General features: G+C 41.8%; 1 protein-coding gene and 1 long non-coding RNA gene across 2 annotated transcripts in view; both read left to right on the forward strand.

The window, feature by feature from the left end:
• Positions 1-16,493, forward strand: part of notch1b (notch receptor 1b) — a 59,269-nt gene that overhangs the window by 15,504 nt on the left and 27,272 nt on the right. Inside the window, exons 3-7 of the mRNA XM_070555544.1 lie at positions 11,549-11,811; positions 11,907-12,245; positions 13,504-13,626; positions 13,720-13,953; positions 16,134-16,289. Of these exons, the coding sequence (XP_070411645.1) occupies positions 11,549-11,811; positions 11,907-12,245; positions 13,504-13,626; positions 13,720-13,953; positions 16,134-16,289 (1,115 nt within the window). The remainder of the gene's footprint in view (positions 1-11,548; positions 11,812-11,906; positions 12,246-13,503; positions 13,627-13,719; positions 13,954-16,133; positions 16,290-16,493) is intronic.
• LOC139072181 (uncharacterized) lies at positions 2,571-4,202 on the forward strand. Its single transcript, XR_011521779.1, has 4 exons — positions 2,571-2,709; positions 3,228-3,323; positions 3,406-3,493; positions 3,950-4,202. It is a non-coding gene; the product is annotated as an uncharacterized lncRNA (long non-coding RNA).

A 16,493-nucleotide genomic window follows, 5' to 3' on the forward strand; every position in this document is an offset into this window, starting at 1 on the left:
TACAAGATTATAAAAGTAACTAATTACCAAGAAAAATAACTACTTAGTTACTTTTTTCATTAAAGAATGCAAGAATTACTACAATAGTGAAATATAAATGACTAATGACTGGAACATAATGAAATGTATGTCCAAATGTTTTTTATAAACCTGAATAATTTAAATAAATAAGCACTTAACAGGAGGAACTACTTACAGGAACATTACACTAACCTAGACTATTAAAAGGTCACTGTGTGATATTTAACAAGACCCCAATCAACATTCATAATAGCAATCAGAAACACCTGTAAAGGTTCCCGAGCCTTTAAATGGTCTCTCAGTCTAGTTAAATTACAGAAATAAATGTAATTTTGCACAGTATTTTTAATTTTTCCAGCTTCACATAATTGTGTGTTTTAGCAGCATTTCTGTTGCTGCTAATCTAGTAACGGTTAAATAAATAAATAAATAAATAAAATCCTTTAAAATGACACTAGAAGAGGCACAAGCCTGATGGAGGACTTACATTTACTAACGTGGGTCAGACCCAACCACAGAAGAGCTGAAGCTGGGTGGTAAACACACACAGGTAGTTCTGATAACACCTGAGCTCCATGACGTCTGAAACTGATGCATCAGTGTTACAGCGGGACTAAAGACATGATCAGAAACAGGTTACAGCTGGATGATCTAGGAAGGTAGAAGATCAGGACGTCTGAGCGGTGGACAGGTGAGCGGACCTTCGGGACGTCCTGCTGTCACACCAAGAAGGGCACGGCTGCAGATCCGCACCTGCAGCCGTAGATATTCATCACGTCTTCCTCGTTCTTCACGGCCGTGATGCTCTTGGATGAAAACATCTACCTCTTTAGCTCCTGATCAGCTGATGACAGCTTCAACACACCGCACTGCTTAACGCACGCATTTCCTGATCAGTAACAGAAACCACGTTTTGATAAAAGAAGACGTAATTAATCAGTTTGCTCGTTACTGAAAGAAATATTTTTTTATTAACGTGATTATTTTAAACGGCGTTATTCCCATCACTGCTCTGTTGGGTCTACAGCGGGCAGCGACTGAGACCGTGAGGGTCTCCGCCCACCCGGCCAATCATCATCGTGTTTGTAAGTGCGTTACCGACAACTCTCTCTCCCTGGCTGCAGCTGAAGTGTGGCGGTCAGAAAGCCTCACACTGCTGCTCAATGTTCGACAAGCACATAGTAACGCACAACCTTCCGTCCCCAGTAACGGTAACGGCGTTGCAACGGCGGGAAAAGTAATTCATTAGATTATTCCGTTACCTATAAGAGAACGCCGTTAGAAACGCCGTTATACTTAAACGGCGTTACTCCCAACACTGATCACAACCTAAATCAGAAAAAGGCAAACAAGCAGGATCGCTTGACATGGTTGACTTGAATTTTTGGGTTTGTCTTTTTGACCAAAACATTGACCTGAGTGTTGCCGTATTTAGCGACCGTTATACAGCAGAGCATTGGGTTTAAACGAAGCCCTTTCTGAATGGACTTCCTATAGAAAACGCTGTTTGAATGCATTGTGTTTACACTGATCTCGACATGTTTTCAGCTGCTCCATAACTAAATCTCCCCGCCATGTTTATGCCATTAACCGACCCCTGCATCTGCTGCCCAAGTGTGTATCAGGACACATTTTCTTGCTTAACTCGAACTGCCACCTTACTACTAGAACGTTCTTGAGCAGTCATTTTGACGGCTGCGGTTTAAGGTCCGTGGAAGCTGCTTTCCGGAGTTTTCCCCTTTCAGAAGTTATGTATGATTGTCAGAAATCTGTAAAAGTGATTATCTCATCATGTACTGTTATATAATGTAAGCAATACGTGCTCAGCACGCCCCCTGCCCGGCAGAGCTCCGTGCAATAGGAAACTGAGTGTCGACCAGAACTAACCAATAGCGTTAGACTGCTGCTTAGATGCTTCACATTTAAGGAATACCTCGGCTGATGCAGAGTTGATGAACTTTTCACGGACAAGAAAGTCTCTAAAATATAAATATATGAAAACACAACATGACATGAGACTAATACTCGTAAAACAACGTGTTTTAGCTGTTCGTCGGCGACAGAAGCACGTTTATAAGCAGAAACGTGAAGTCGCCATCTTAAAGGAGACATAACATGAAAAACCCACTTTTTTATCCATTAACACAGTGTGTTTCACATTTTAAGTGTCTAAGTGAGCAAAAAGGCTTATATTATTCACTGGAGTTGCTATTTAGATATTTAATAATTAAGTTTTGGGCATATTTGTCCACCCGTTCAGTTTTTACATTATCCATTACGTCAGTAATTAATTTAGTCAGGATAACTACCAAATATGGTAATGGCCCTCGGCTAAACACAGAGCCAATCCGCCATTTTTTCTTCTCGCTAAGATTTTTTGTAGTCCTATTGGAAAAATGCAGAATGTCTGGTTATTTTAGCCACACACAGCTCAAAACTGTTCCTCGTTTTAAGGAAGGGTGGTGTGGCAGTATTTAAACCCAGGAGCTGATGACACTACTGCTAAAAAAACACAGAAGAAAAAGTAGTGTGTTTGTGTTTGTGTGTGTGTGTGTGTTTGTGTGTGTGTGCGCGCGCGCGTGGTTCGTTCGTTCCTGTCTCCAGGCTAGTAAGTACTGAGGGCTTCATCTATCTAAAAGGAGTCATTTGCATCTGAATGTGGCAGCACCGGGACACAGCAGCAGAGCGGTAAGCTTCATATCACTCTAAAATGTCGACAAACTTTACTTTAGATTTACGGGCATTAGCAGCACTAAAGCGTTAGCATCCGGCTTGCTATCGCTAGCACAGTATGCTAGTAAAGTTAGCACCCAGATCAATGTGGATTTGGCTGATTTTCGTGGAATAAAACGTGATTTCTGATCAACGCCTTCTTTTACACCAGATGATAACCTCCCACTGATTGTAAAAGCAGAGAGCCTGTGTGTTATTCTACGTGAGTGTGATGTAATCTTAGCATCCAGTAAATAAAGTCCCATATCAGCTAAAATGCAGCGTGACAAAGTCATTAAAGCGCGTCAACACAGTGGATTTTAAAGAACAATCTCTGAGTGAAGTGAGGTTAGTTTTTTGTCTCACTGCAGATATAAAAACTAACTCTGCATCAGTCAGACGCAGCAAAGCTCACCGTCTGTATGAGCGTGAGCGTCGGAAAGCTGATAAAATCGGCTGTAAAACAAAAGTAAAAATGTTCCTTTGCTTTTTAGAGTCAACATCCAGAAGACTGGAGCCGTGTTTCACTGACAGGCTGTCAGACTAAAGCCCTGATGAGCTCAGCTGGGACAAACTGGTCTGATGTTTAGGTAAGTGAAGATCTGCTTCTCCGAGATGCTAGTAAAAAATAATTTAGCCAGCTTGCTAATGTTACTTTTCTTCTCCTCTAAGGAACACAGAACGTTCAGATGTTGGCATTTCACGTCACCTACTGAGGAAGGAGACCCACCAGTAAAGAGACGGTCTGGACCAGACCAAAGTGAGTGATGACACACCTCAGCCACCCTCATCATTAAGAACACCTCACCCCCTGAATCACTCCGTCTGATGACAGCAGAGTGATTTATTTGATGTTTTACTTGTTTAATCTGTTTAGAAATTATTGAATTACATTATTTTCTGTAATCGACCATCTGATCTGGATGTGTGCAGAATAACTTTCCCCAAATTCAGCAGCAGCTGGCCTACAAAAACAGCTGCAGCATGTAGTAAGTCTGTCTGCACTGCTCTCTAATGAGCTTCCTTTCATAAGGAATCATTTGTATAATTTTAGTGTCACTATTTTATTACATTTGTAAGAATATGAAGTCACTGCAGCAAAGTGAACTTGTGAACAAACACAAACGTGACTATAAACATGAAAGCTAAAGAAACAACTTTCCTAAAGCTGCTTGTAAACAAAATATGTCATTAAAGTTATCGTCTATCATTGCAGAATATGGCGATGACATCATGGAACTGGTCTTTGGAAAAGTTTTCCCTGAACCAACTCCGTTTCTAGATGAGGTAGAGAAGATCTGCATCTCACCAACCCTCTGGTCTCAGTATTCAGACAACGGAGGTCTCCCACTGTTGTCCAGGACCAGTTTGAAGCCCACATACTGCCCCTCCCTCATCACCAGGAAACATCAATCCGTATCCTGAGGACAACAGAAGACGGCAGGAGGACAGGAACTCTGAGACCTAGATACCACCAGCACCGGGACACAAAGCACCTGTGTGCACAACGCCTGTTTTAACTACTAAAGCCTGTTTATTATATTGTTCTACTTATTTGCTGTGAGGTTAATACTTAGAAAATTTGTATATTAATGTAAACAATAAAAAAAATCACTGATTGTATGTTTTCTTTTAGATGTACTGGTCCAAACTCAGCCTTGTAGACATTTATTGCATCCTGTAGGTAAATACACAGAACAGGCTCAGATCCAGGATGACCCAGCATGCTCTTCTTCCATTCTGGCTGTTAGGGATTGTATCAATAACTCAATGCCTACTGATGTTTCCACCTAACGGTATTTATTTAGAATGCAGGTAAGATTTAACTATATTTGTTAGCAAAGCAGACTGATCTTGGGAGTTTCACTGCAGCACTGATGTCCACCTCTCTGTACACATTAGAGAGAATTACCACTTTTCAGCTAAACACATTTAATAAAGATATAGGCTACGCATTGCAGACAATAAAAACAAAGTTGTAAGCATTAGAATTATAATGATCACATTAAAGAACATTTGGAGGAATGTTCTTTATTTTTGACTCGAATCTCAAATCTTTAAATTAAAATGTAACTGCTTTTTATCCATTTTCAGCCATTAAGACACCCAATATAAAATAAGACTACTTATAAAATTATAATTATATGTATGTATATATATATAGATAGAGATCTTAATAAAATGTATTCTTTTAATGGTGTTTTAATGAGCTGTATCATTTTTTAAAACATTTTTTATAGAAATAAATAAGCAAGCAGCATTCCTTGTGTGTGTGTGTGTGTGTGTGCGCGCGCGCGCGTGCACGTGCCTGCTAGCTTGTCCCTCCGTCGGCAGTGACGGGTGTGTGTGTGACTACAGACAAATGCATGAGAGAGTTAGCAGCCTTGAAACAGCTTGATGAACTACCCTCCCCACATGTTTTAAAAATGCTAATATGCTATGCTAAATCTGCTATGCTAAATAATGATTTCTCTATAGAACTACAAAGTCCGACTGGGGGAGGAGAGTACAGGTCTGCACTATGGAGGGGGGCGGAGTTTACTGCTCCTCCTCCAGTTTAAAGAGACAGTACCCAAAAACGGCTCGTTCTCAAGACTCTCCTCAGAACAGGGGTAGATGAGGGTCTGTAGAGCAACAATAATGAGGAAATCAGACCAAAGAACTGCAGTTCCACTGTATTTAGACCCCCAACTGAATGATTTAGATGTAAAAAGGAATAACTTAAAAGCATGTTATGTCTCCTTTAAAAAAACAGAGGAACAGCGTTTTTGTGTGATACGCTTGTTAGCCACTAGATGGTGCCATCGGATAAGAGAAATACTCCAGAAGGAAGCTTTAATTCACCTTCCAAGGTAAGAATTTCAGATAATATTTAATTTAGTTAACTAGTTAGTTTCAGAATCATAACCTTCCATACCATCAGTCTTTCTAACGCCATTTCATATATTTTCTAAGCCTCTTCCTTTATATTTTGTTATAAAAGACAAAAATAACAAAATTATGAGGAGAAGAAAGACTGATCAACTGCTGGAGATGCTCTTTGACTGGGTGGGTCTAAGTCTCCGGACAACACCAGGTTAGATGCCATGTTTCCTCTACGGGAACCCGTGCAGACAAAATGCATTTCCTGATTTTTAACAAATGGTTACAGAACCTTCATCATTCATAAACGTTGTTGTTTTACACATTTACCTCTTCACTCGTCAGTGATGAAAGGGAGTCTGACGTGCTTCTCATGGTGCTGGAGGTATAGCGCTCCCAGGGAGTTTTGACCCTAGTGGTCATCCGTAGGTAAGATCTCACTCGAACACAAAAATGCCGCGTGCTTGCTATGATTTAGGTATGTACTGCCCCATCACCAGGGGAAATAGCATTGTTACATTAATGAAACACAGTTTCAGGAAAACTCTGTAGGTTTTTATTTGATGAAATAATTAAACATCTATCCATTTTCGGCGGCTTATCTGGGGTCGGGTCGCGGGAGCAGTAGTCTAAGCAGAGGGGCCCAGCATTCCCTCTCCCCAGCCACTTGGACCAGCTCCTCCAGGGGAGTCAGTCGGGGTACACCCTCGACAGAGAGCCAGTCCATCGCTAAAATAGATTATTTGGTTCCTTAAATTCTTAATTAGTTGGATGAACGTGTAGCGGTCACACTTTATAGCGTGACGACTGCAAATTAATTATGACCAATAGGATGTAATGACTCCATATAAATATGAAATATCAATCTGATTGATCTTTGAATGTTTAATCAGAAGATTCTAGTTACTTTTACTTGTTCAGGGACCATAAACACACTTCGTATTAATGCAGACAGAGTCAGGTGTATAGTTAAAAAGGAATCTTATTCTTTTCTAAACTAATGATTATACATGACTAGATATGAGTAATGAGACATGATGGAGTGGATATGCGGTGATGGAGTGTGATGTGTAGGTGGTGTGATGTAAGCTAGATGTTTATCAGAATCTTTGTGTCTGAAAGAAATTGTGAAATCAGGTGTAAAAGAATCTGTTGTGTCTACAAACCCTGGCGGAGACCCCCAGCAGATCCGGACTGTAAGAAGTCGAGAGGACCTCACGGCACCGGGATTTCGTAAATTAAACTCCGATACGACCGTCCGGTCTTGAGATGTCTCCGGGTCACAACAGTAGCTGGAATGCTTGTTTGTGTCAAAGTGGGTGTGGCTCTAGGGAGCCGTCTGGCTGTGTCAGCTTGCAATGTGCAAACAGGTTTTGACTGTATGTCTCAAGGATGCTTGTTCCAAACTGGCCGGTTCGGAACTCTGCTAGAAACTGAATTACTCGGGAAGTAATTCCCGTTCTATTAAACTACTTTGTTATGATTTCTGGCCATTCTGGCAAATTGGAATGTGCCATGTCTGGAAGGCTTTCCTCGGAAAGCCACGCCGTCCTCAGAGAAAAAGATGTTTTAACACTGAATGAGAATGTCTTGAAACGCTTATGTGAGGTGAATCTTAACCTTAATTTGTATCTTAATGTAATGTGCATGAGTGTAGATAATCAACTTGTTAAATCAAACACAGTGATTTGTGATAGAAATGGATCATTGAAAGAGCAATATTCATTTCTAATTCATTGATTTAAGCACAGCTTATTCAAACATTTGGTTTAAACATCTCGTTTATTCATCACATGATTATTTAACTTATAAGCTGTAAAGTCTTGTAGGATTCGTGTGGATTCACTTTTATTCAGAGTGAGGAATCCAGCAGTCGGACTTTTAGCAGAGAGAGAAGGCTTTTGCGGGAGACCTTGACAGTTTATTTACGTTGAAGAACAATAAGTGAGCAAAAGGTTGATCTGTGCGTCTGGATCCTCCAGCTGGCGTAACCTCATAAATTCTATGGTGAAAATTGACCCATTCGATTCATTACAAACATGACGGTGAGATTTTTGAACAGATTAGTTTTGGCCTCTGATCTACATCGGCGCAGTATGACAGCAACTCAGAGCTGGAGCACCACCTTTAGCTCTCACAGTGACATGCCACCACTCTCTGCTACTGTTTATGTAGCAGGCGGCCTAGCATGTCATGTTTTCTTTTCCGTGTCACAGTCCGAAGACTGTGTAATCCCCTGGGAGGGGGGGCCCTGTCTAAACACATAGCTGTCCCTGCAGAGGGGCCACAGCTTGGCCCCCAAACACAAACAAGCTGGGTTCCCTGGGAAAGTTTGGGGACAGGGTCCTGCCAGCCCCTCGGGGCTAATGGACTCACTGGCTCTGGTCAGGTGTTTTAGAGTGACTTTGGGTGTTGATGTTGTGAGAAGGCGGCTGGATGTTTCAGAATGCGTCAGCAACAGTGAGGCTCAGAAAACTGCTGGATTGTTTGCAAAATGAAGGTCACACTGAGTTTGTATTTCTGTGTGATCTCCGTCCGTGCAGGAATTCACTCATCTTTTATGATTCAAGACAGAGGCCCCTCCCTGTTTCATCCCTTGTCTGATGCACAAGCAAATCCTCTCTGGGGAGGGAAGAATAAGAGCACCGAGGTGGTGGCACAGCGCTTTGAAGCTGCTATAATGTTGGCTTGCAGCTCAGACACTGTTACACAGACGCCGCCTCATCCTCGGGATGAATGAGTGCTCACAAAAGGGTCAAAGAGAGCACATTTTAGTCCTGAGAGCTGCAGGAGGGTCCGGAGCTGGCTGATTCTCCCGGCTCACAGCTTTTAAATACTTTATTTTTCATTTGGTGCTTTTTGTTCAGACTGACTGAGCGTCACTTGGCCACTGATGTTCTCATGCAGCCAATATGAATTATGGCTGCTGAACTGATCTAAAGTTGCTGTTTATGTCTAATTGAGCAGTTGAATCTAAGTCCACTGTGCAGTGTTCCTGCTTTTGAAATGGAATATTTAATTATTTAAAACTTATTTTTTAAAGTTTTTCTGCTCTAAAAGGCAAAAGCATTAAATACTGCACAGGTGTGGGGTTAGGGTGAGGGTGAGGAGTCTCAGCATCTCATCATTAAGATGAACTGAGTGACAATAACATGCAACTGTGCAAAGTGTGTGTGTTATCTTCCTGTGTGTGTGTGTGCTGCTCAGCTCAGCTTTACGTGTGTGGCCCTTTAGTCGAGCCGTGTGCGTCCTCGGGGGACCGGACCTCAGCGCCGCTCATTGTAATTGTAAATGTGTGATCTGAGGCTCCTGTCTCTGCAGGCGTTTGTTCGCCAGGGTCCGAGCAGTGTTCATGACTCACACTCAACCTGTGAGAAACATCACAGAAGTTTGTCCCCGACCTCTTTTCTGTTCAGATCGCGCCGTTTTACAACCCCAAACACATTGTTCACAGTGGGTGGTGGTAGACAGACGGATGTGCCTTTTAAGACCAAAGGTGACAGATCATCTGCTGCTGTGGCCCCCAGACTCTGGACCTCTCTCCCCCTGAGCCTGAGATCAGTGGACTCAGTGGTCTCCTTTAAAAAGCAGCTGAAGACTCACTTGTTCAAGCTGGCTTTTGTATGACCTTCTTCACCTCTCTCTCTTTATTCTGCTCTCCCCACCTATTCCACCTTCCTCAGGATCCACTGGTTTCCCTCTTTCCTGTTCACTCTCTCTCTTTCTTAACTTTTTAAAATCACAATTGTCTCTTTTTTGCTCATTTTAAATATATTTTTAAACATTTTCTAAATGCTTTTTTATTTTTTTACATTTTTTGTTTTTGTGAAGCGCCTCTGGATTTTTATCTTGAGAGGCGCTATAGAAATGATATTTTCTTCTTCTTCTAAAGCAGAGTCTCTCATGGGGTTGTTGCTGTGTTGTAAAAGCCGCTGAGCAGAACCCTCATCGCTAAATTAGCTGATTTATTAGCTCAGTTGTGCACAAAGAGAGGAAAGTTATTGTCTTGTGTTTGCTTGACTGAATCAAATCAAATCAAACTTTATTTATAAAGCACTTAATCTACAATACATGCAACTCAAAGTGCTTAACAAACTAAAAAGGCCCCATATCCTCCTGCACACACACACACACACACACCCTCTCTGAAAAAAATGGATGGATAAAGAAACCATTTGATTGGTCCAACCATTAAATGCTTAAAATGTTTAAATTTTTTTAACTTTATTAGCCATCTTAAACTCTCTAAGGCCCAATCTCAATACTCACCCTTGCGCCCTTCATTTGCGCGTTCCCGGCCAGGGGTGCAAATGCGTAGAGTGCCCCCAACTCTCAAGTGTGGAAGTTGACCACGCCCTCATTGCACCCTTAATCTGCACTTCACCCAAGTCCGCAGCGATGCGGACCTCAGGCAAGGGAATTACCCACAAGTCTTTGCTGCGGGAGAAAAGGATCTAGTTCCTTTTCTGAAATACGTATTTTCTAATGAAATGAGTTCATTTTAGGATGATTAGTTGATGCTCTGAATGTTTTAGACAAAGCAGCAATGAAGTTAAATTTATTTCAAATCATCGCTTTATTGTTTGTTTGAAAGATGTTAATAAAGGTTTTTGAAAGTTTCACAGCGACCAGCGTCCCGGCAGGCGTTGCAATCGATGACTCGATGCTCCCCGTCTCAATTCTGCAATTATCTGCACACTTGTGCACCAGGCACTCGAACCCTACTGCACACTTCTCCAAGTGCACTTTGCTGAAGACCGCAGGGCGAGTGTTGGGACTGGGCCCATGGGAGAATGGTTGAACTTTTTTAATTGTTTGTTTTTAAGAATGGTATTTAACGGGAATGGAAAAAAAATATCGAAACACTGAAATATCGTGATATTTCAGTGTTTTGATACTGAATCAAAATTTAAAAGCAATGTGTTGATTTTTTTCATGAGATTTGCATGCAAACATTTACTGTATTTTTGTGTGCGGTGCAATTCAAACTCTGACTGCTAGGTGGCAGCAGGCGTAACCGCCTTCCTTCTGACGGAATATGAGATCTCACGCTAACATGGCTTAGAAGTGTCGGGCCTGAAATTTCCTGTTAAATTCAGTCTTAAAACGTGCAAGTACCGTCTGGCTTTTAGCATCGCAGCATGTTTTATGGTCTCCCCGTATTGTGATGAATACCAAATCGCCTGGTTCTTACCAGTACACGCCCCTAGTTGTTGATGAACCCTTACATTTTGTTTTCTTAGCTAGAACTGCCTTGTCACTGAAAGCGTGTAACCCTCTCAGCGTGTAATCAGTGATATTATTGGGGACAGAATTGTTGTGGTCGTCTCTCCTCCAGCTCTCTTGTTAAAACTCTACGTGCAACATAAAAAACTCATTTTCAAGTGGGCAACTCTGCTTATTTCTGCTTCTTTCTGATGTTTCTTTTTCATCCAGATGTTTTCTTGATCTTTAAAGCTAATAGATTTTGCAGCGTGCCACAGACAAAACAAAGCTCTTTGCTTAGCCTTCCTTTAGCATCATGTCCGTCCTTCTGTGAGCTGTAGACAGAAGCGCTGCCGCCTCCTCCGCGGTCTCCTTCAGAAGATTTCCTGCTAAGATGAGTTAAAACAGCCAACGTCCGGTCCTTTTTGTCATATCTTACATTAGTAGACGTCAGCAGACTCAAAATCTCATAATTCTGTTCATTTTGAGTCTTCTTAGGGAGAAAAATCAAGTGGAAGCCTTTAGCGTCAGGTTTTAAGGTGGTAGAGTCTCTAGATCAGCTGTGATGTCTCGATCAAACCAAATGTGGAGTCAAAATTTAAGAAAACAGTAAGAAAAGCTCTCCAAAAATGCTTAAACCCAAATTTGTGGAAAAAAAACAACCGTTCTCGTAAGACGTTTACATTTATTTGTAATCATGACTGTGCTTGTTAAAGATATTTAGTGACTTCATTTTTGCATTCCCCAGGTGCCAGGAGGGATTTGTGGGAAACAGGTGCCAGTTTCATGACCCGTGCAACAACTCGCCGTGCATGAATGGCGGCACGTGTCGTGCCGTCACCAAGGTGCACACGGTGGACTTTAACTGCACCTGCAGTGCGGGGTACACCGACCGCCGATGCATGACGCCTTACAACATCGCCTGTCTCCGCTCGCCCTGTCGAAACGGAGGTACCTGCGAGCCAGAAGGCCTGCAGGCGTACAAGTGCCGCTGCCCACCTGGATGGACAGGTAACTCAGTCAATAGCTCAGTGAAGATTGGATCGCTTGGAACATTAATTCATATCATTTTCATAAGATTAAACACAGTTTCTCTTTGTTCTCAGGTAAAGACTGCACAAAAGCTGACCCATGTGCCTCAAACCCATGTGCCAATGGTGGGCAATGCTCCTCGTTGGAATCCATCTTCATCTGCACCTGCACGCCCTTCTTCTTTGGACAAACCTGCAAGCAGGATGTTAACGAATGTGACAAGAACACGCCGCTTTGCAAAAACGGCGGGCAGTGCATCAACGAGGTCGGAGGCTACCGATGTCAGTGTCCTGTGGAGTACACGGGGAAGCACTGTGAGAGCCGTTACCTTCCCTGCAGCCCATCACCGTGCCTTAATGGAGGCACCTGCATCCAGAAGGGAGAAACCAGCTACGAATGCTCCTGCGTGCCAGGTAACTTTCATGTAAATAATCTGTTCAGCTCCAACTGAACGATGGAGCGGGCGCGTCAACGCTGGATAGAAACTCAGAGGCCAGCAGTTTAGAAACAGCAGATTCAGACTGGAATCAACCTTTAACCTTGTGTCCCGCGTGTGTTCAGTAGAACAGACTTTATTGGTCCCACAGCGGGGACGTTCACTAGCCTGACTAAAGTCCGGTTGTTTGATTCCAGCCACAATCCAGACCATCAAGGTTCCTTGTCACATGATGTCATTTAAGGCTTGGCTTTTCCTGCGAATGTTTTGTCTTCCATTGGAGTCCACATGTGTGTGTGTGTGTCTCTGCTCTGGTGTGTATTGTGTTTGACCAGAGGGGAGCAGGAAGGCATCGGGGCTTATCATGAGGAAATGGTCAAGGGACAACATCCGCTTCACATGGTGGGGTGAGGGAGAGCTATCTGGGAGTAGGGTTCTTCCCAGCAGCCCACCATCGTCGTGCCCCCCCCCCCCCCCCCCCCCAGTGATCTTAGATGTGCTACATTTGTTTAGCAACTCTGTCCCATTTCAAGAGTAGAATACCTTCTTCGGGTCAGGAATCAGGTCCTGCTCCAGGTGGAGGAGTTTTAAGTATCTCCGTGTCTTGTTCACCAGCGAGGGTAAGATGGAGGTTTTCCAGGCACGTCCAACTGGGAGGAGACCTAAAGGTAGACCCAGGACACTCTGGAGGGACTACGTCTCTCACCTGGACAGGGAACGCTTTGGGATTCCCCCGGAGGAGCTGGCCCAAGCGGCTGGGGAGAGGGAAGTCTGGGCCTCTCACCTTAGGCTGCTGCCCCCGCGACCCGACTCTGGATGAGCGGATGAAAATGGATGGATGGATGATTTTTCTGCTCACGTTCTACAGCCATATTAAATAATTAATGACAGTTTTGAATGATGTGTTGCGTCTGGTGGGATTGCTTTGTAAGGGAGAGGCATGGACGTGTTGTACTGGCTTTGTTTCGTCTGTTATGCAACCCAACGTCTCACTTGTACAGTCGGGCGGTTGCCTCTTGTGCAACTGAGACGCAGGTTGGTGTTATAACATGGCAAGCCTACCACAGACCTCAGACGGGTGCAGCTGCCTTCTTTCTAGGGAAGGAAAAGGCAGTTGACCACATTTAACCGAACACCCGTGTTACCCAAATGTGTAGGCCAGCAGCAGGAAAAGAGATGGTAAACGTTTAGCTGTGAAGCGCCTAAGGCGGCCATGTTCCTTTTGTTGTTTACAGGATTTTCAGGGAAAATCTGCAACCACAACATTGATGACTGTCCGGGACACGAGTGCCAGAACGGAGGCACCTGCGTGGACGGAGTTAACACCTACAACTGTCAGTGCAAGCCAGAGTTTACAGGTTTGTAAAATATTCACTCAACAAAAAAATAAACACACTAAAGGTTTTATCTGCGATCTGGACAACAGCTGATTGTTTTTGTTAACTCCACAGGTCAGCTCTGCTTGGATGATGTCGACGAATGCCAGCTCATGCCCAATGCGTGCCAAAATGGCGGCACGTGCCACAACACGTATGGCAGCTACCAGTGTGTGTGTGTGAACGGCTGGACCGGTGACGACTGCAGCGAGAACATCGACGACTGCGCCAGCGCCGCCTGTTATCTTGGATCTACGTGTCACGACCGCGTGGCGTCGTTCTACTGCGAATGTCCTCATGGCCGCACAGGTGAGCGGATTCAGAGCGTGGTGTGAAGCGTGTGGCTTTATTCTTAAAACCTGATCCCGCCTTCTGGTTTTAGGTGAGATAAAGAGGGGCAGCAGCAGCTCAGGTGGTAGAGCGGGTTGCTTCATGATCGGAGGGTCATGGGTTCCATTCCAGCTCCCACCAGGGGTATCCTGCTGTTGTGTCCTTGGGCAAGACACTTCACCCAACTTGCCTGTGTTAGTGGTGGTCAGAGGGGCCGACGGCGCCAAATGGCAGCCTCGCCTCTGTCAGACCTCCCCAGGGCGGCTGTGGCAACAAGTAGCTTACCATCACTAGCAGTGTGTGAATGTGAGAGTGCGTGAAAGCGTCTTTGGGTGTCTAGAAAAGCGCTATATAAGTTCAATGCATTATTATTATTATTATTATTATCATTATTATTATTAATATCATTATTATTATTATTATTATTATTATCATTATTATTATTATTATTATTATTATCATTATTATTATTATTATCATTATTATTATCATTATTATTATTATTATTATTATTATTATTATTATCATTATTATTATTATCATTATTATTATTATTATTATTATTATCATTATTATTATTATTATTATCATTATTATTATTATTATTATTATTATTATTATTATTATTATTATCATTATTATTATTATTATTATTATCATTAATATTATTATTATCATTATTATTATTATTATCATTATTATTATTATTATCATTATTATTATTATTATTATCATTATTATTATTATTATTATTATTATTATTATCATTATTATTATTATTATCATTATTATTATCATTATTATTATTATTATCATTATTATTATCATTATTATCATTATTATTATTATTATCATTATTATTATTATTATCATTATTATTATTATTATTATCATTATTATTATTATCATTATTATTATTATTATTATCATTATTATTATTTTTATCATTATTATTATCATTATTATTATTATTATTATCATTATTATTATTATTATTATTATTATTATTATCATTATTATTATTATTATTATTATTATTATTATTATTATCATTATTATTATTATTATTATTATCATCATTATTATTATTATCATTATTATTATTATTATTATTATTATTATTATTATTATTATCATTATTATTATTATTATTATTATTATTATTATTATTATTATCATAATAATAATAATTATTATTATTAAGTGTTCTAGTGACCCAAACGCATGTAAAACTTGTACGTAACTCATCCATCTTGTTTCCGTGTGTGTCTGTTTCAGAGGGTAAGGGGGGTGATGATGTGTAACTGTTTAGTGTGACAGTGACCGTAATCCTCTCAGAAGCATAAATCAGTATCGGCAAAATCGGTTATCGGCCATAACAGTGATTTTATTATCTGATATCGGTATCGGCCCAAAACCTTCCTATCGGTGCGTCCCTAGAACGAGTGTATCTTCATTATCTCAGTACTTAACTCAGTTCACTTCTGTGGAAAATGGCAGACTCGGCAAGTCCAGCAGCTGCTCCTGAGCCCAGAAGATGTCGTCCTTCTCCGAAGAGGAGCGACCATAAAAGATGTAAAACCAGCGAGAGTTTAGGTGAAGCCTACTACTGATGGAGCCAGATTTAAAACAATCACGTATGGGCAGCGAACCTGGTATGCTGATGGCTGGAAACCTTGTTCTAGCACTGCAACTACAGCCTTCGCACACTAGATGTCGCTTTGGTGTTCCTGTCACATATTCCACCTTTAATTTCATCAGCCTGATCGATAAGACGATGTATTTGTGACTTATAAGTGTCAGGCGGTGGTATTTATTGTTCCGGCATTGTTTATAGGCTTATATGGCGCGGCTGTCATAAAGCCAAGGAAGTCAACGGTAGAGATCGGGTTAGGGTTAGGTGCCAGCTGAGTGTCGTCACGCCAGTCGGAAACTGACTGATGGAAACTGTCATCGGTTTGATGGCATCGCCTCTAAATATTAGGTTTACCTTTGTTCAAAATGTGATTTTGTAAAATAAAAAAATGTCTCTCATGTTGAATTTTACTGAAAGTAAGAAAAACTTTAAAAGCAAATTGTTTATTCTCGTGAGCATTAGGCGCGCGAGACTTCAGGGTTGGATCCTGTAAACGGGATAAACGGCGTTCCCTTTTCTCCAGGTCTGCTGTGCCAGCTGAAGGATGCCTGCATCAGTAACCCGTGCCAGCGAGGTTCTAACTGTGACACCAACCCCGTCACTGGAAATCATTTCTGCAACTGCCCTCAAGGATACGTCGGTCCTTCCTGTGATCAGGATGTTGACGAGTGCTCACTGGGTAAAAATGACTCCGCGTAACCCTGCCAGCTCTTTTTCTGCCTGTCCAGCTGCCATGCCCCGTGTCTAAACTCACCACGCGTGATTCTGACGCGTGCATGAGCCAAAATGTCAGCTAATTCTCGTGTGTTATTATAGTACTTTGTACACATACAGGTATTACAGGTAATAATTCCCTGTGAGGTGTTATTGTTGTAATCACTAA

This window comes from Nothobranchius furzeri, chromosome 10 (genome assembly GCF_043380555.1).
Source record: "Nothobranchius furzeri strain GRZ-AD chromosome 10, NfurGRZ-RIMD1, whole genome shotgun sequence".
Lineage (NCBI taxonomy): Eukaryota > Metazoa > Chordata > Actinopteri > Cyprinodontiformes > Nothobranchiidae > Nothobranchius > Nothobranchius furzeri.